The 18,313-nt window shown below is 39.4% G+C and overlaps 14 protein-coding genes across 14 annotated transcripts; all 14 read right to left on the bottom strand.

Annotated features, from left to right (window-relative positions):
• Window positions 1-31: 31 nt before the first annotated feature.
• LSM04_005302 (Anticodon-binding) lies at window positions 32-1,468 on the bottom strand (the record flags this gene model as incomplete). Its single annotated transcript, XM_067329766.1, has 1 exon — window positions 32-1,468. The coding sequence occupies one exon, from the start codon at window positions 1,466-1,468 to the stop codon at window positions 32-34; it is 1,437 nt and encodes a 478-aa protein (XP_067187407.1).
• Window positions 1,469-1,810: 342 nt separating this feature from the next.
• On the bottom strand, window positions 1,811-2,437 carry LSM04_001076 (uncharacterized protein; the record flags this gene model as incomplete). The annotated part of the gene is made up of 1 exon (XM_067329765.1): window positions 1,811-2,437. The coding sequence occupies one exon, from the start codon at window positions 2,435-2,437 to the stop codon at window positions 1,811-1,813; it is 627 nt and encodes a 208-aa protein (XP_067187202.1).
• Window positions 2,438-2,746: 309 nt separating this feature from the next.
• On the bottom strand, window positions 2,747-3,316 carry LSM04_004161 (uncharacterized protein; the record flags this gene model as incomplete). The annotated part of the gene is made up of 1 exon (XM_067329764.1): window positions 2,747-3,316. The coding sequence occupies one exon, from the start codon at window positions 3,314-3,316 to the stop codon at window positions 2,747-2,749; it is 570 nt and encodes a 189-aa protein (XP_067187344.1).
• A 680-nt stretch (window positions 3,317-3,996) lies between these two features.
• Window positions 3,997-5,187, bottom strand: LSM04_000584 (uncharacterized protein; the record flags this gene model as incomplete). The annotated part of the gene is made up of 1 exon (XM_067329763.1): window positions 3,997-5,187. One exon carries the CDS (start codon window positions 5,185-5,187, stop codon window positions 3,997-3,999), a length of 1,191 nt encoding a protein of 396 aa, XP_067187175.1.
• A 1,078-nt stretch (window positions 5,188-6,265) lies between these two features.
• Window positions 6,266-8,392, bottom strand: LSM04_007904 (Phosphoinositide-specific phospholipase C; the record flags this gene model as incomplete). The annotated part of the gene is made up of 1 exon (XM_067329761.1): window positions 6,266-8,392. One exon carries the CDS (start codon window positions 8,390-8,392, stop codon window positions 6,266-6,268), a length of 2,127 nt encoding a protein of 708 aa, XP_067187528.1.
• Window positions 8,393-8,621: 229 nt separating this feature from the next.
• LSM04_004669 (Ribosomal protein S30) lies at window positions 8,622-8,822 on the bottom strand (the record flags this gene model as incomplete). Its single annotated transcript, XM_067329760.1, has 1 exon — window positions 8,622-8,822. One exon carries the CDS (start codon window positions 8,820-8,822, stop codon window positions 8,622-8,624), a length of 201 nt encoding a protein of 66 aa, XP_067187380.1.
• A 259-nt stretch (window positions 8,823-9,081) lies between these two features.
• LSM04_007022 (Ribosomal protein S30) lies at window positions 9,082-9,282 on the bottom strand (the record flags this gene model as incomplete). The annotated part of the gene is made up of 1 exon (XM_067329759.1): window positions 9,082-9,282. The coding sequence occupies one exon, from the start codon at window positions 9,280-9,282 to the stop codon at window positions 9,082-9,084; it is 201 nt and encodes a 66-aa protein (XP_067187485.1).
• Window positions 9,283-9,635: 353 nt separating this feature from the next.
• LSM04_006161 (uncharacterized protein) lies at window positions 9,636-10,385 on the bottom strand (the record flags this gene model as incomplete). The annotated part of the gene is made up of 1 exon (XM_067329758.1): window positions 9,636-10,385. The coding sequence occupies one exon, from the start codon at window positions 10,383-10,385 to the stop codon at window positions 9,636-9,638; it is 750 nt and encodes a 249-aa protein (XP_067187441.1).
• A 332-nt stretch (window positions 10,386-10,717) lies between these two features.
• On the bottom strand, window positions 10,718-11,245 carry LSM04_002292 (CS domain; the record flags this gene model as incomplete). Its single annotated transcript, XM_067329757.1, has 1 exon — window positions 10,718-11,245. One exon carries the CDS (start codon window positions 11,243-11,245, stop codon window positions 10,718-10,720), a length of 528 nt encoding a protein of 175 aa, XP_067187260.1.
• A 179-nt stretch (window positions 11,246-11,424) lies between these two features.
• Window positions 11,425-11,748, bottom strand: LSM04_003531 (uncharacterized protein; the record flags this gene model as incomplete). The annotated part of the gene is made up of 1 exon (XM_067329756.1): window positions 11,425-11,748. The coding sequence occupies one exon, from the start codon at window positions 11,746-11,748 to the stop codon at window positions 11,425-11,427; it is 324 nt and encodes a 107-aa protein (XP_067187313.1).
• A 225-nt stretch (window positions 11,749-11,973) lies between these two features.
• Window positions 11,974-12,381, bottom strand: LSM04_005189 (uncharacterized protein; the record flags this gene model as incomplete). Its single annotated transcript, XM_067329755.1, has 2 exons — window positions 11,974-12,251; window positions 12,327-12,381. 2 exons carry the CDS (start codon window positions 12,379-12,381, stop codon window positions 11,974-11,976), a joined length of 333 nt encoding a protein of 110 aa, XP_067187401.1.
• Window positions 12,382-12,563: 182 nt separating this feature from the next.
• On the bottom strand, window positions 12,564-13,367 carry LSM04_001927 (uncharacterized protein; the record flags this gene model as incomplete). The annotated part of the gene is made up of 1 exon (XM_067329754.1): window positions 12,564-13,367. The coding sequence occupies one exon, from the start codon at window positions 13,365-13,367 to the stop codon at window positions 12,564-12,566; it is 804 nt and encodes a 267-aa protein (XP_067187236.1).
• Window positions 13,368-13,612: 245 nt separating this feature from the next.
• On the bottom strand, window positions 13,613-14,308 carry LSM04_002188 (uncharacterized protein; the record flags this gene model as incomplete). The annotated part of the gene is made up of 1 exon (XM_067329753.1): window positions 13,613-14,308. One exon carries the CDS (start codon window positions 14,306-14,308, stop codon window positions 13,613-13,615), a length of 696 nt encoding a protein of 231 aa, XP_067187252.1.
• Window positions 14,309-14,483: 175 nt separating this feature from the next.
• Window positions 14,484-16,121, bottom strand: LSM04_004622 (Tetratricopeptide repeat; the record flags this gene model as incomplete). The annotated part of the gene is made up of 1 exon (XM_067329752.1): window positions 14,484-16,121. The coding sequence occupies one exon, from the start codon at window positions 16,119-16,121 to the stop codon at window positions 14,484-14,486; it is 1,638 nt and encodes a 545-aa protein (XP_067187375.1).
• Window positions 16,122-18,313: the final 2,192 nt, after the last annotated feature.

The raw sequence follows: 18,313 nt of genomic DNA, 5'->3' as shown, positions 1-18,313 counted from the left end.
CTTGTATATTTTCTTTTTTTTTTCTTGGCTTTTACACGAGTTTGTCCAGTGGAACTGCCGTTCCACGTTCAACAGTGCCCTCTTCTTTTCCGGCTCCTTCGCGAAGCATTTTTACCTGTACTTCACCACGGGCCCATTCATCCGGTGCTACAAGCACTGCGCGGATAGCCCCAATGCGGTCTGCATAGTTGAATGCCTGGATCACCTTCTTTTTGTCAAGAACGATATCTGCACTTCTTCCGGCGTCGCGTAATCGGCGAAGAACTGTTAAAGCATGGGTACGCATTGACTCATCAAAGGGAATTACGAGATCATCCACAACATGTGGAATATTATGTAACAGTTGCTTGTCCTGAAGGAGTTCAACGATAACACAGTCACCGAAGCCAAAACCAACGCATGGAATTTGTGTTGGACTGCCGTAGGTTGTGAGCAAATTGTCATAGCGACCTCCACCACAAATAGCACGGAACTTTCCTTGACGGTCAAAACCTTCAAAAACGATGCCTGTGTAATACGCTAATCCACGCACAACAGTTGCGTCGAAGAGTACCCAGTCAACATAGCCGTATGCCTCAACTTGTGCAAAGAACTGCTTAAGTTCTTGAACAGCCTCGTGCTCTTCCCCAAGACGTTGTGCTATTTCATCAATGGACTTGAGAGAAAGAGTACTGGTGATGGCGTTTACGACATTGGCATCAAGTCCGAGAGCAGCCAACTGTGATATAACTTCTTCTTGAGGGAGTTTATCCATCTTGTCCACAATAACACAGACGGGAGCAAACTTCTCTTGAGTAACACCAGCCTGTTCTACAACTGTTTGTAATATCTTACGAGAGTTGATTTTAATACCAACATCTTTTGAAGATAATCCCAAACTCTGCATAGCATCACATGCTGCACATACCAGTTCAACTTCTGCCGATACACCCTTGACACCAACAATATCCATATTCCATTGGTAGTGTTCCCTTCGGCGACCACGTGTGATAGCTTCATAACGCCAGCATTGTGGAATAGAATACCACTTTGCCGGTAATAGGAGGGATCGACCTTTCCCAAGGAGTAAGCGTGCAAGAGATGGTGTCATCTCTGGTCGTAATGTTACACGATGACCACCCTTAGTAATGAAATTAAACATTTGCTCAGTAATTTCCTCTCCAGCTTTACGGATATACAACTCCTCTGACTCCAGTACAGGTGCGTCGTACTCTTCAAATCCAAACTTCTTCGCGGTAGCATGGAAAACATCAAATAAATATCGACGACCACGCATTATTTCAGGTGGGAAGTCACGGCATCCCTGCACAGGCTCTGTCTCCACCATGTTTTTTTGGCTTTTTTTTTTAGACTTCTTGGCGAGTGAACCGCCATCATCTGTTGTTATTAAGGCCTCTTTTTCAGCCAGTAGCTGCTTAAGCTGGGCAATCTCCGCGAGGATGGCAGAATTGTCAACACCCTTAGACATTGGACGTAATAAAAAGGAAAACGCACGCGTTGTTAATTCAAATAAAAAAAGTAATATAGGAAAAAAGAAATTAAGTATTTTTCCACTCTTTTTTTGCTTTTTTCTTGAATAATAGTAAAAAAAGATTTAAAGAAAAAAAGAATGAAGTGTAAATAATAATAATAATAATAATAATAATAATAATAATAATAATAATAATAATAATAATAATAATAATAATAATAAGAAGAAGAAGAAGAAGAAGAAGAAGAAGAAGAAGAAGAAGAAGAAAGAAAAATATATCCAGATTTAGTCATTGTATAAGTAAGTTATGCTGATGAAAAAAGGATATTCATCTCTTTATTAAGATGATAATGCCATCAAAGCGGAGAACACTTCATTCACCCGTTCTGTCATAAAAATCTGATGTAATTCTGCATCTACGTTTGCTATAGGGCGAGCTGGTCGTCCTTCATACACAACATAAGGCGCAAGTCTTACACCAGATGGTACAATACTCCCCGAAAGCAACCAAACACCATCAGGTACTTCTACCCATTCGGAAATCACACACTCATCTTCAATGAGCACAAAGCTTCCAACCGATTTGGCCTCAGAGAATACACGGCGTCCTATCAATGTCATGGAACCCACTGTCACGGGAGTTGATTCTGCTACATTTCGATTTAACACTGATCGTAATGGTGGACGCAGAACAGACTTCTCACGGAGAATAACCGTGTCACCTAATGTTATTTCAGCAATATCTCCACGAACGACAACCATTTTTTCCAATAGCAACAATCCTAAAGTTTTTACTTGACCCATCAAATGGGATGTGTTATGTGACCAGCGTGAAACTCCATCATAAATCAATTCATTATTTTTACCATATGGGAGATCAGGGAATGAGGAAGATGTAAGCACGCAAGGTGTCCCCGATGTCATCAATATGGGTATACATGTTACCTCTTTGGAGCAGTCCTCCATTTTCACTTTTTTGATTCTTGTATCTATATATATATACTTTTTTTTGTCCTCCTCTCTCCTTTTCCCCAGAACTAAAGACAGGAGAAAACAACTGTCAAATTGCCCGTAAATGAAATTAAGAAATTCACAGACTACATTAAATCCAATCTTGCATTGTATAAAATTCCTTACTCTCACTTTTTTCTTTGCTTTTTTTTTTGCTTATTATATTATACAATGAAAAATAAAAATAAAACATATGTGCAATAAATAAATAAAAAAAACATTAAAAATATTTTTTTTTCAGCCAAAGGTTAAAGCAATTCAATGTTACCAAGGATCGCTCTTCCGCTCTTCACGTGTGATTGCAATACCAGGATCCCGTAGTACCCAATGTCCACGGTGTCGTGCAGGCATTTTGAGTGCCCCTTCACGAAGTGGCTCGAACGGGTCTGGTTTGGGCGGGTGTGGTAGTTCCGTAGGCAGAACAGTTTCTTCTCTCTCTTCCAGAGAAGAGAGAAGATGCATTTGTGTAGATACAGGTGTTTTGAAAACCCCAGTATGACGATTCGTGCTCTGTCGCATACTTTGTTTACCAATAATGAGATCTAGTTGCCGCATAAGAGGGTCATCGTAAAGACGAAAATACGACAAAGCACCATGTAATTTCTTAGTGTAAAGTTTTGCTACTGACAATGAAGAAGACATCGTGAAAGACGGTCGAAATGCCTCAACTTCTCGTAGGAACTCAGTCTCAATAGCATGGCATGCTTTTGTGTCACTCTCCATTGCAGCATTTTTATGTGCCAAATGCAGTTTTATTAGCTGTAGGGCTCCGTCTACAAAGGGAGATGGATTGTGAAGGGCATTAGATTTCAAAAAAGAAAACTTTCTCAACATGTCCACCTACCAAACAGAGACTCAGACACACACAGATAGATAGATATAGATATAGATATATAGATATATGGAGATGGAGAGAGAAAACCCCACGACTAGTCTTGATAAATAATTTATCTTCGCTGCCTGTGTTCCCTTGAGAATCAATTATTATTTTGTTATGAAGTAAAAAAGGAAAAAAAGAGTTGATCATCTAATAATCTAATGATGCGGAAGGATTGTTCAAGAAAAGCAAGAAAAGAAAAACTTTTACAAGAACAACAAAAAAAAACCCTAGCACTGGGAATATTATTTTCCTTTTTTCTTATTCTCTCTCTCTGCCTCTCTCTCTAACGCAGAGACAGAAAAATACACACAACCACGTTCAACGTACACCATATGATACTCAACCGCACAATGCACCCTAATACAGTAGAGAAAAAAAAACATCAAACAGCTAGGAAAAGAGTAATAGTAATAATTCACAGCAATATTAATAAGTCTAAAATGTATTCTTCCTAGCACACTCCTGGAAAAAAAAAAGATTTTTGATGCTCCAAGAAATCACATCTTTTCTTTTTTCCTCTTTCCTCTACTGAAATAGTCGTACATATGCATGTCATTAGAGGAACCACCACATCCTGTAAAATATTTCTGAAACGTCTTACATTCTCACCCAAACCTATCAAACCATAACCTTCTCACGGCTCACCTGTGTAACCCATCCTCTTGCTCTTTACAATCTTTGGCCACTTCTTCCACTTCTCCTGGCGTGATACATTCTTAAAGGCAGCTCCACGATCGTAAACACGATCCTCATGTACATAATCTTCAGGTAATAATCCTTCAGCTTTCCACTTTTCAATTTTATCTTTTACTATATCGTCAATTTTCGCATTTGGATTATGTACACTTGAACCCAGAGTAGATGGAGTGTAATCAAAATACAATTGACGTGGTGAAAATTGTCTTGGGGTGCGAATGCTACTGTGCCAGCAAACGTGATAATACATCTTATCATTTTCCTTAAGGGGAACTCTTAGTTTCCCTGCTCCATGACCGCGAAGATCAGAATATGTAACGCGTAAAAATTTCACCTTGCGTTCTCCAAAGTTAAAAAGATATTTTTTAATGTATTCATAAATATTATTATCATTCACAGCATTAAGTGCAATAACAATAGATCGAGCCTCCACACGATCCAGATCAGCTTGAACGTCTAGCATCTCCTCAAGAAGGAGTCGAATACCTTGCTCATCCCCTAAACGACCTACACTTTTTAAAAGAAAACTCCATTGGGCAGTATCAAAAAGGGGAGTATAGTTCCAGCCATCTTTTAAACATTTTTCAAAAATAGGTTTCCAACCTTTATGGTCTATTTTATTACAGTAAAAAAGAATAGCTTTGACCAAAGCAAGTGGTGGTTTTGCTGTGGAACCATCGGTCATAAAGCGTTCATGACAATATTTATCCCACAATGACATGGCCTCTCCACTTCTGTGAAATCCACAGTGTTGAAGCACCTTTGCCAACCAAAGATCTCTTGTCATTTCATCATCAATGAGGTGCGCTGAATTTGTGTAATCGGCAATAACCTCCTCTACAGGAGTATTAGGCATCGTACGACCATGTGGAAGTTTACGTAGTTGTGGTTCCAAAGCCACTTGAAAAGCAGGATGCATATCAAGTTCAATCCACACACCACGATACTTGTTAATAAGTGAATGTGCACTTTGGTGGGGTGCCGTCATAGTTCGATTAACCGCATGTGGCCGTTCCATTCCCTGTGGAAGATTATAATGCCAGTGGTACTGACTGTATGCGATCATCGGTGAAGTGTCTGGATTTACAGGCGTGTAGCCAACGGCCCACCTGGATGTTCGCCGAAACATCGGCGCCTACAAATTAATTAACAGTAGCAATCGCACTCTCTCACTAGTTGGGGCGCGTTATGTTTGCCCACAATAATTCAAAAAAAAAAAAATAAATAATAATAATAATAATAATAATAATAATAATAATAATAATAATAAGGTCCGTAAACCTCTATTGAAAATAGTCAAGCAAAAAAGAAAAGAAAAAATATAAAAAAAACAGCTTTTCAGACCCTTATCAGAAATAGGGTGTATGTGAAGAAATAAAAACAAAAAAATAAATAAACAAGAAAGAGGAAAGGAAAAAGACAATACTTGATGAAAACGGAGGTGGTAGCCTACTTCAGCAGCTCGCTCTGAGACCTCTTTCCTTTCTTTTTTTTTTTTTTACTTTCGCTTTCGAGGTCACCTCTCCATTCACGTTCTACACATCGGATTCTCCAACGTGAAGAAACACGAAGAAGATTGCCAATTCTTATCAGTGATTCCTTCCTCTCCAGTTAACCTCCGCAGTGTTGTGGGAGGTCACTAAAAAAAAAAAAAAGACAGTTTAATTTGAACAATCACTACTCAGGCTATTTTCATTCGATACGGATCTTTTAACGCTTCAATTTTTTTTTTTTGATGTTCAAGAGATCCATTTAACAAAAGAAGAAGTAAGCAATCAGGACACGTGTACCCTTTCTTTTTATTGCTATATTATAGTTACGTGTACGTAGTCACTTCAGTTAAGTGTTATGGTGTCATCGTTGACTGTGTAGGTTTTCCTAATGTGTTTTTTCCGCTCTCACTCCCTCTCCTTTCTCTCCATTGGTTCTCCCTCTCCTTTTTCTCATTTCTTCTTTTCCTCTCGTTTACCATGCTACGCGCATTGCCTGACAGAATCATACCCTATCTTTTTTTCTCTTTCTCTTTCCATTTGCCTGCACCTCTTCCTCCACTCACCTCTATCACTTCTCGTCACCTTTAGATGAACTCAAGCACCGTAAACTTACAAACTTTCTCTCTCCCTCTTTCTTTCTTTTCTTCTTCCTTCTTTTGGTATTCTCTCCTTTTCCCCTTCATCTTTTTTTTTTTTCAACCCTATATTTCCAAACTACCTATTGTTCCGTCTAATGTAGCAGTATGCACCAAAAGTTGGAACTTCAGTCTCCTTTGGTCCAGCAGTCTGTACCAAAGGCAGTACCCGATATCCATCGCGCAGAAGTGCTGGAGGGAATGCGGCAGTAAAAACAAATGAGGCACGTTTTTGTGAAAATTCACAATCAATCACTGCTACTGTTGCCTCGTTACATCCTTCAAAAGTAAAATTGTTTCCATTCACACGAGCTGAACCGGCGCCGTAGACGTGAGCTTCACCTTTTGTTAAACCAGGTTCTTGAATTTCTTGAGGACCAGCAATTATCTGTACCGTCGTATTTACGGTTCCCTCCTCTTCTGAATCACTTTTTATGAGATATCCACTGTGTCCATTATCCACAAAACGTCCTTGTGCCCATACTCGACCCTTCCAATTATTTCCATAGTCAATCAATTGAATTCCCATTTTGGAAGCGATGCCGATACAATTCACATTGTCAGTATTTCCTTCGCTAGAGAAAAAAGCGAAGTGATCATCAAGATCTTTCCTGGGAAGTTGAGCTGTTCGAATACTCTTTTCTGTGAAGACTTGAATTTCCCAAGGTCTGGGTTTTTCACTTGTTGTATACTTTAAGAACAGAATGTTCGATAAGGCAACAGATTCCTTCTTATCCTCTTTATCAACAGTACCTCCCACCACTACCTTAACCTCATTTAGGTTTTCCTTCCTCAACGTAAATTCTTCACCAAGATGAAACTTTATAAGGTGTTCACGTAGGTTTTTCTTGCTCAAAATAGGTGAACCATTTATATGGGTTAACCAATCATCCTTGCATAAACCGGCTTTAGAGGCTGGAGTTCCAGGAAGAACATCTGTTACACGCACTCCAAGTCCTTCCTTGTTCATATCTGCTACCAAACATCCAAGAAATGGTTTCAAACTGCATTGATGTCCAGCAATAAGTACTTTCTTTCGTTGAGCTGCAGGACTGAATTTAGGATCACTGATAATAGCCCCCTCAAACATAAGGCCTTTTGCCAGCATAGCTCCAAGGCTCTCCGTTAGTTTTTTAGCCAACTCATCCTTCACTTCCACTGGAATTTTATCTGTTGGAGACAGAGAAAGAATTATGGGATAAGGGATATTTAAAAACCCACTTGTTCTGATACCTTCTAAAATAGATTGTAATGGGCATTTTCCGCTATAAAGAACACCATTTTCATCCTTTCGAACCTTCAATACAAATACTCTAGAATTATCTGATAGTGCACGCTTAAGATCATCCTCAGTTTCAATTTGTGCAGTGCTTATTAGATACCGAGTTAGTGGTTGTGTCATATCCTGCCAAACATCTGTTGTGCGTGTAGGATCCAAGGCATTATTGGTAAGTAAACTTCCTGTATAAGTACTGAAATTGAATCTATGTACAACCCCACCAAAACGGTATTTACACTTTTCCACTACCTGAATATCTGTTACTTCATTACGTTGCTCTTCTCGAAGAAATTTTCCAAACTGTTCTACGGTCATCTTATCTCCATCTCCTGCATATTTCTCAAATAAATTCATTGAATGTACCAATGTTGCTGAGCAAAGGTAAGAATTTAAAATACTAGAGAAATCATTCGTAGTAGTCATGCCATTATTCTGACCTTTAGCATTAGTTACCATCCTTTCAGTGGTTCCATCTGCATTTTTTGCGAATCCTGTATTGTTATTAAACCACGCGTTAAGAAGACGGGCAAAACCGTCATCGACGCAGTATTCAGTGACACCGGGAAGAGCTTTCAAAATTGCCTCAAGTTTTAATTCATTCGCAATTCTTGTGATGGTGTTGAGAACAACCTCTGTCTTTAAGCGAAACTTGTTACGTGTCACTTCTACACATGAATTCATAAAAGTCAAAGAAACATTGTACTTTTCTTCCGGTGATCTAAAGGAGAAAGTAGAAAAAGTTATTTCCGCTCCCTCAAGAAATGAGCGCAGGAATTGCTCCGCTGCAACCTGCTGATCGAAATTTCGTGGAGAATGAGCAGGGCTTTTCTCGTCACTCTTACTATTGATTTTTTTCTCTCCATGGCATTCTTTAGAGTGATTATGATTCTCCTTTCTAAGGGACTCTTTCGCCTGACAGATACCCATTGTTTCAACTTTAGCTAGATTACCATTCATATTAGAGAGAAGAAAAAAAAAAAAAGAAAAAAAGAAAACAAAAAATATTTTGTGGTTGTGTACAATTCACAGGGTCAAGAAATCTGAACTGGAGGTATTAATCACACTCCAGGTGCGACTTTAAAAAAAAAGAAAACAAATAGGGTACAAATAAGATATTTGAAAGAAAAAAATTTTTTCTTTGAGTCTTTCTCCCCACTTAACCGGCCTTACCGGGGGGTTGCTTGTTCATGCGGAGCTTCTCGCCGGCCTTCAATGTCTTCGCAAGGTAGCGTTGAGTGTACTTGAGGCGCTTGAACGCGCGGCCACGGGGCTGCTTCTTCTTCTCCTGTTTGGCGACCTTTGGGGTCTGGTTCTTCACCTTACCAGCGCGAGCCAATGAACCGTGGACCTTGCCCATATTTCCTCTGGTATACCAAGAAAAACTCTGTACATAAAAGAGAGAAGAATACAATAGAAAGAAAAGAAAGAAAGGTAAAATAAAAAAAAAACAGGAATATGTATCCATACATATGTAAATATATAGATACACCATGGAATCAACTTATGGAACAAAGAAAAAGAAGAAAAAGCATGCAAATCATGCCATTTTATAAAATATTTCTCATATTGTAAAAAATGGAATAAAAAGGAAAATGATAGTAATTGTTTCCTACATATTAACCGGCCTTACCGGGGGGTTGCTTGTTCATGCGGAGCTTCTCGCCGGCCTTCAATGTCTTCGCAAGGTAGCGTTGAGTGTACTTGAGGCGCTTGAACGCGCGGCCACGGGGCTGCTTCTTCTTCTCCTGTTTGGCGACCTTTGGGGTCTGGTTCTTCACCTTACCAGCGCGAGCCAATGAACCGTGGACCTTGCCCATATCTGAAACTTCAGAAACTATATTGTGTCAAAGACAATAGAGGAAGACAAAAAAAAAAGAAAATGCTTCAGAACTGCAGATGGGTGACAGTAATTCGTCCTTACAACAGTGTTACATCACAGTATAGATACACAGAGAGAGAGAAAGAGAGACACCCACACACAGATGCAATATAACACATATGGTTGCAAATCTCAAGGGGTTTCAAAAATAAATAATTCCAAACATGAGAGGTAAAACCGAGGTAAGTGTTATAGCGACCATCACAAGTGAATAAAAACATGAAAGGAGTGAAGGAAAACAAACAAAAAAAAGAAAGAAGAAAAAACATCATTCATATGTACATCGAGTCTTCACCGCATACTTTTCAGCCATTTAGATGAACATTGGGTGGGAGCAAAGGACGGTGGACCAGTAGGATAGTGCTTCCTAGTCATAACGGGCTTCTCATCATTTGGTACATCAAAAATTGTGTAGGGAGACATAGATGAAAACCCTCCCTGTGTTAAATGAGTACTTTCTTGTGCATTCTTCTCAGAAAGAACCATTTTTTCCGTTTGGTCATTAACTACCTTGTATGACCAAAAAGGACGCTGATAAGGAGTCAAAAGAGGCGGAAACCCCCCTGTATAGCTCTCTTTTGTTCTAAAATAAGATTCTCGAAGAAGTTCTCTTGTCGTAATCTCTTCCTCCAGTGGGTCGTTTAGATCACCTACAGTAGTTCTAAAAGTTTTTAACAACGCATTCTTTTTACATTTGGTAGAAGAGGCAGGGGATTCAATACCAGGTTTAAGATCATCTTTTCCTTGAACTGTATTCTCTCGTGAGAGCTTATCAGGCTTTTCCACCGCCTGACCTTCCGGTGCTGAAGTATTTGTCTCCCGTGAAACAGCTGGTATTTTTGTTTTACATGCCGCCTTTACCTTCATGGGACGGACACTTTTTGGATTCCTCTCACTAGAATTTAAAACACGGTTTGATCCTGCCTTTAATCGCAACATATCGAAGTATTTTTGGGAGTATTGGGTTCCAAGAAGCCACTCTTCAAAAGAGTCAGGCTTTTGAAGCGCGTTGAGTAGGTTGTCAAGAGTTTCAGTACTCATTATTATGAGGGAAATAATTCTATTTGTAAAATAGAAGAGGAACTAAAAAGGAAAACTAATACATAAAAAACGGTGTAAAAACAAAGTAACCAAAACCAAAAAGCATTAAGAAAAAAAATATATCGACCAGAATTCAAGCGTTGAAAGCAAAGATAAGATTCCAGAAAAAAAAATGTATATGCTACTCTCAAGCAAAGGTAATTCAGTACATGAAAATAATAATAATAATAATAATAATAATAATAATAATAATAATAATAATAATAATGGTTGTAAACAAGGTTCAAAACAAAAAGAAATTATGAAAAGACTAAAAATGCAGTACACAGAAATTATTGCGGTCCTTTTCCCTGTTGCATCATTTCCATAAGCTTTAATTCATCGCTAGTTGGGAGATTTTGCATTTTTTGTCGTTGATCAAACATCATCTTCGCAATAGTAGCTTGAGCACTCTCATCTAACTCAGAAACGTGCTTGCTAGGCGGCTTAAAGGTTTTCATATCTATTTGCCTTTCACCAACTATGACACAGGGCCACCATTCCTCATACTGAAGGTTTGTTTTCACTAAGGTAATCACCAGTGATCTTTTGTCCTCAATGCACCATGTACACTCACTTGCTTTCACGGGCTTGTAAAGTTCTCCGGAAATAAAAAGTGGTTTACCTTTTATCCCTACAGATATGTTGGATGTCGAAATTTGCACAGAAAGCATCTTTCCTGTTGTCCCTTCTGGTAGCAGAACCGTAATAATTACCTCTGCATCATTTTGGCCAAAAGAATATGACTTATAATCTCCACCACATTGTTCATTGCAGGGTATTAGATCTGTCATACCTTTCTGACTTTCAACAAGAGACATGATGACTATTACCTGGCACTGTCAGCAGAATTAGTCCCATGTGTATCGTCATTTTGAAAACGAGAAAAAAAAATTTAGAAGAAACAAAGAAAACTCTAAAGTATTCATCATGAATGTAGCACATATACTCAACCTTTAAGCAAGAAACATTACATAATTATAGATATATACTCATTCCTTCATATTCTATACAGGGGTTTGGGTGTCACTGATTCTGCATGAGGTAGACGTCTCTCTACATCTTGAAGCAATTTCTCCGCTCGTCGATGCTGTCTTTGCGACTCCAGGTGCGCAAACTCATACAGTGAAACCACATAAGCAGTACGCTCACATCGACACATAAAAAAATCATTTTCAATTTCTCCCACAGAATTTTCTTTTATATAAGGTAAATTTGCCATTTTAGGATTACTAAAACCACGATAATTGTCACCCGATGAAACAGTAAGAGGTAGAATTTTTTTATCTTCAATATGGGAATTATTTTCTGGTAAAAAATTCATAGTTTTTAACAAAGAAACATCATTTCGTTTCTCTCTACCAATGTAATCATAAGTAGACGTAGAAATTGGTAATATTTGTTTTCATTTCTCTTTCGGATAAATTTACTGGTGATACGAGATTCTATTCTTGACTATGTAAAGGTACCTGAAGAAAAGAAGATTTCAATGGGTTTTTTTTCTTCCGGTAAGGAAGAATTGGTTAATTGAGTAAAACTATTTGAATTATCACTCTTTTTTTTTTCCAATATGCTGAATAGCTTTGGTGGGAACAGCATCAATACTATCAGTCTCTGGAGTAAAGCCTTTATGCTGATCTTCTTCGTGTTGCACAGTTTCATTCCTCTTAACAGTCTCCAAAACTTTTTCCACAACGAGAGGTTCCTCTTTACTTAAATATACAAGTCCCCCAGAAGACAAACCAAGTTGTTTCCATGTATCTTCAATATTGATGGGTTGTTCATAGTCACATTTTCTTCCATCTCTAGTATGATATAGTTTATATCCTCCCATTCACTTTATCGTGAGCTTTTTCATCATGTTAGGGAGTGAAGCTTTTACTTAATCGTCTCCCCGTACACTAATTAAGACCTTATCTGCTGGTACCCAGTTATCACCTATGAGTCGAATAATCATTATGTCTATTAAATAAAGAAATAAATAAAACCATAGTGAAAGAAAAAAAAATAATAATTTATTTTTAAGAGAGAAAAAAATCTTAGTAATTCACTTTATCAGTAGTGTATAGAGTAATGAAAACAAGAAAAGAAAGAATAAGTCAAAATAAGCATCTCCAAACCCATTAATTTAATTTTAACTCAAGTAAGGGAAAAGAAAACACTACCATAAACACCATAATTAACTTGATAATCCCCTGGAAGGGTAGGAGACCGCGAACCTACACCACTACAAAAAACATAATGTCCAGTATGAAGAGGTTTCCCAATAGAAGCTGCGTAACTTACCGCTAAAGCAACTGCTGCACCTGGGCTTCCAAGACAATTCTTACCAGAACCAACCTGAAGAGGTTCACTTTTCCGAGTAAGCACAAAGTTGTGACTACCTAATGTATCTAAAGAAGTTTTATTAAGCTCTGTTTCCTCACCAAGAACTAAGGCAATGCATCCACCCAAATCTGCAGCAAATCCTGTTGAATTAGGTGGATAAAAAGGAAATCTTGATCCAGTAATTTCAATCCCAGGACGAAAAACGTCGCATATAGCAGGTGCTGAATGAACTGTTAGCTGAGATGGTGCATCACATCCTAAACGTAAAACAAAAAGAGGTTCGACATACTGAAGTCGATGTTGTTTTGTAGATAATGTAGAATTCTGAAATGCATTAGAAAAAATTGGCATACAAACAGCATCTGTGGCTCTCAGAGCCTGTAATGCTCCTGCAGTAGGAGGAACTACCTTAATTCCCATAAACTTGAAACCATTATCCCGCATTACTTCACACAAAAGTGAGTGAAACTCTACAAGATCCTTGGAATTCACCTGGTGTCGGGGAAGGATTTCACTGAGAGCGGGTAGCTCTCGATCAGCATTTTGAAGATAATCCATATAACTCTCAACTGCTGCTTTGGAGACAGCTAACCACCGCCACGTTCGACAGAACATATTCTAAAAAAAATTTTCGAACAATAAAAATAGGTAAATAAGTAAGTATGTAAAGAGAAATGAAAAAAAAAACGAAACAAAGACCAAAGTACCGATTGCAGTTCAGGATTATAACAACAACAAAAAACATCAAAGGAGTCCCACGAGAAAAGGAATCAAACGAGAAAAAAAAGAAACAGAAAACTTTTTTTTTCTTCCTCACTTTTTATTCTTTGTTTTTTGTTTCTTTTATTGTATCAGCAAAACTAAGACTGTGTCGCCATCCTTACAAACTGACTATATATGGTCTGAAACTCATCACCAGGATCCATCGTAGAGCCGAGTGCTGTAGATGCAGGTGGTGCAAAGTTATATTCATGTGAAAGTCGCTCCTCTTCGGGACATTTTCTAGGGGCAGGACAACCAAAATATTTTTTGGTTAATTCAGAAGACCCATCCGGAGTTGGTGGTCCACGAGTTCCATCTGAAGGCATAGAACTGTTGCCCCCAGTATCTGAACGTTCAACTACGCCACTCTGGTTTACTTCGGACTTATCAGTCGTTTCTGAATGGTAGGTTGTTTTTTCTTGAGGTTTTGTTTTTGGTGTATCTCGTAACATCTTTGCTGTTTCATGCTTGGATTTCTTTCCAAACAACCAATCAAGGAACCCTCTTTCTTTACGTTTTTCATTTTCTGATGACTTGTGTTCTTTCTTTTCCATCTTTGTCGAATGCACCTCTCCCAAATTATGAAGGCACTCCAATGTCCCACCACGGTCTCCAGATTTGCTAGCAATGACATCCCAAACCACTTTTGGGTCCAGTTCAGCTATTAGGCTTTTAAGTTCTAACAGCTCACTGACTATTGCTTCATCCGGTTCATTCTCTGCGCCCACCAAATAGTGCCGAACAAGAGACTCGTCCAAATCCATCATGGACGCATAAACCCTTGGCGACTTCATTCTACTTATGGCACTTATAGAAAAGTAAGTAAGCAAATGAAAGAAATTAAAAAAAAATTCAAATGCATTTCAACTTATTTTCATTTTTTCCAGTATTTTTCTTATAAAAAAAAATAAGAGCATATGTATAACATATATGTAGAAATTACACTGTTTACAAAACCATGTATCCTACTTAAAAAGGTAAACTTCGTCCGACACTTGGACGCGGTGAGGGTCCCATACTTTCAGCAGCCATTGATTCAGAACGTAGCGCCCGTGAAACAGTTGAAAAAGAGACATCATCTGGAGAAGGTGAAGCAAAAACACCCTCTGTTCTCCAGGCAAATCCCATTGCAACCCTTCCGAATTCTGTTGCTAGTGCACGATCAAGCATATCCCGACAAAATGAATCAGCCTTTATACTTAAAGCTATATGATAATGAGATATAGCCGCCTTTAGATTTCCCATTAAATGATATGTAAAAGCTAGTGAACAATGACCATGACTAGCGTTGGGACGACATTTTACATACAAGGTATGGAATGAAATAGCTTCCTCATATAACTGTAATTTACGGCAAACAGTCGCTAAATTAAAAATAATACAATCCCGATGCTCTGAAGGATTTTCTGGATTCGAAAGAGATTCATAAGCCTTTCGAAGAATTTTTAAAGCTTCTTGCAGTCTGTATGTTTTTACATACAAAACACCAATTTCATTAAGTACAAGAGGATCATTTGGAATATTTAACCTTGCTTCTTCAAGAAAATAAGATGCTAATTTCCATTGATGAATTCGGCTATATTGCATCCCAACAAAAGTACTGCAAAAAGGCAGACCTGGGAAATAATTCATAGCTCTTCTATATACAGTTAATGCTTGTTCACCTTCTTCCAATTTCGCATAACAATGACCATATGCAATCCAAGCTTCAGCAAATGAGGCATCTAATTCTGTTGCTCTGCTGAAAAAACGTCCTGCACGTTCATAATTAGATAATGAAAAATGAAAACAACCAATAGCATAAACTGCTAATTCTGCATGTAATTTATTATTACATAGATAATGAGCTTGATCAAACAATTTTGAAGTTGCCTTCATATCTACAAGTATTGAAAGATGTAAACATACAGCTTCTCTATTAAAAGGCATTGATTCTAATAATTCTGTCGTTAAAGCTAAAGCTTGTTGTAAATCGTTCTTTTCATATGCAATAGAAGCTTTTTGTAATTGCAATATTGTTCTTGGAATAAATATATTATGTTCCTGAGAAATTGATTCAAATGGTAAACGGGCTTTGTAAGAAGCACGGAGAACTTCTGCCTCAGGTGGTAACCTTAATGATTCAACAAGTGTTCTAAGTTCAGTAATGTTTAAAAGTCTTCTTTCAATTAAAGCATTCATCGGTTCTCCACAAAAAGGATCTATCTCTAAAGCAAGCTGATAGTATTGTGCTGCCTTTTTTGTATCTCCAGATAGCTCAGAACACCTTCCCAAATAACACAAGGCCACAACATTCATTGATGGAATTTGTTTAAGCTTTTCTGCCAAAGCTGAACATTCCTTTGTATCACCCAATTCATAAGCTGACTTCATGGAAATTAAAATAGCCTCTGGATTTTCTGCTTCATGATTTAATATATCTCTTGCCACGCGGATAGCAAGATCGTATTCACGAGCAGCGAACAATGTTTTCGCATGTAAAAGCAAATAATGTGTTGACTTTGGTTCAACTTCTCGTAAAATTGCAGTAATTGAAATTGCATTAAGGGGTTGGTCATTCTCTAAGAATCTCCTAGCATTTGACTCAAGCAAAGCAATACGCTTCATGTAAAACTAAATAAGGCTAACAAAAACAAGAAGAAGAACTTGAGGTACAGAAATATGTCAAATACAACACATTCAGCCAAGAGAAAAGGGATGAATCGCTGAATATAGAAAGATAAGTTTTAAAGAAGGAAAGAAAATAAACACAGCCAACATTCCATCACATAGTAAAAATAAAAACAGGACTCTGCGCCAAAAAAAATAAAAATAACACCCTCCATCACCATAAAAAAGAGAGGGAAGAAACAAAGTGCAAGAAAAGGGCACCGACAACCCCGCGGGGAAAGGCAAAAAAGTAGGAAAAAAACCCACAGAGAAACCTGTACCAGAACCAGCCCCGCCATTCCGAGATCGACCCGTTACTTTTAACAAGAAAAGGCGTGGGAAAATCCGGCGGGGAGAGCGACAAGAAAAAAAAAAGGCGCGCCGCAACCACCAACCGCCCGCGAGGCCATCCAGCAGAAAAAAAAAAACACGGAAACCACAGTCGAGGGAAGGAATTGAACCCCCAAAGGGCACGCCGGCACCACACAGGGCGACCCTCGGGTCGTCTCTCCTTCTCCTTCGGGGGGCCGTTGGGGCTCTTTTTTTTTTATTCCTCGCGCCTTTATGCGGTGTTAACCCAACGGTACGGCCATCAGCTTCCCACCGTAGAGCAACAGGGTTGCTGTCTATGAATGGCGGTGCTTGAGAGAAAAATCTCTTCGTTTTCTGGGATCCTCAAGCTCTTGTAATATTTATTTTGTTATTTTTGGGTTTTTATTATTTGAATTTTGTTATTTTCAAGTTTTGTTTTATTTTATTTTTATAACCAGCCCATGAACAGCAAAACAGTCCACGAGAGATTCTCTACTCCCACCATCCTTCCCAGAGCCCGTCGGCCACTTTCCTTTTGTTATTAATTTTTGTTATTTTTGGTTTTTTAGTTAATGATTGGACCTCAATAATCTCCTCTGTTTTTTGTTGCTTGTTGGGGATCGCGACAAGCGTCTCTTGAGACTAATCCTGCCAGGGATTCCACAATCGAGCTCGTCGCTGGTCTTAGAGGGGTGTGGAGGCCTTACAGGGCGGAGGCAGGAGGCGTAGGGGTTCTGGACCGCGAAGTCTGCGGTATCGCATAGTTCCGCTCCACTGCCAGAAGGAACTGGGCTAGCTGTTTGGAAAAGCACAGCTTCTGGAGAGGGATATCTGTTATAGCATGCTGCATTCGCAATGGACGAAGGGCGGGGCAACTCAAGAGATGCAGCGCTGTTTCTTCGCAGCCGGTGCGTTGGCCAGTATGCGCGCGAATATGCCGATACCCGTGTTGAGACATGCGGTGTTGTGTGAGGCCTGATCTGCTCATGCATTGTCCGTTGCATGTGGGGCAAATCAGGGTCGCAAGGTCTCTTATGTTCTCGCCCTTGCTTCGGGAGGATTTGGTTGCCCCTTTGGCAGGCATGCCTTCGCCATGGTGAAAATTTCTGCAGTGAATGGCGGGTGAAGGCATGTTGGCGTAGAACTTCTTACACACACCGCACTGAACCTTGCCGTGGTCCTCACGTTCCGGTGGCGACGAGTCTCGCTGACGTTTCTTATTTCTGGGAAAAGTTACCTTTATCGTAATTGGCAATATCGGAGTTCCCAAGAGTGCGTCCAGTTGCGATGCTGTAAATGATCTCCCTGGAGGGAAGTATGCTGACGCCACTGAGAGCGCCAGCCCTTCTGTCAAGTGGGTCGTTGCGTGCGTATGCCCAATGCTCGCCACAACGGACGATCCTACTTCCACCGGCAGGTCTTCACGAACCAGAATCGAAACGCCGCCACCTTTAGAGGGGCGGGGCACTCCATGATGTTGATAACCAGCGATTGTGAAACTCGACACTTCCGCACAAGACATTTTCGTCTCCCTTAGAAGGCCGAATGGCACGTTTTTCTCAACAAGGGTTTTCTGGAGAGCAAGCCTCTTGGCCTGGGTAAGTCCAGCTGAGTTCCACTGCATACCTCGCAGAGAAGGGCCGGGATTTTCCTCCACATCACCGCTCAGCGGTAACTTGGTACAGGTGATACTGCCGACAGCACGTCGACACGTGCCCCAGGACCTTCTTGGATTCAGTTCTGCCCCAGCAAGACGCGGCTGGTCCCGGTGCTGTGCGACGCCGTAGTTTAAGCGCCAGCGAGTTTTCCAGAAGAAAAGAAAGAAACAAAAAAGACCC

Source organism: Trypanosoma melophagium (assembly GCF_022059095.1).
Source record: "Trypanosoma melophagium isolate St. Kilda chromosome Unknown ctg5segment0, whole genome shotgun sequence".
In the NCBI taxonomy this organism is placed as follows: domain Eukaryota; phylum Euglenozoa; class Kinetoplastea; order Trypanosomatida; family Trypanosomatidae; genus Trypanosoma; species Trypanosoma melophagium.
The sequence above is the reverse complement of the archived record's forward strand: the minus strand, read 5'-3'. Positions and strand labels throughout refer to the sequence as shown.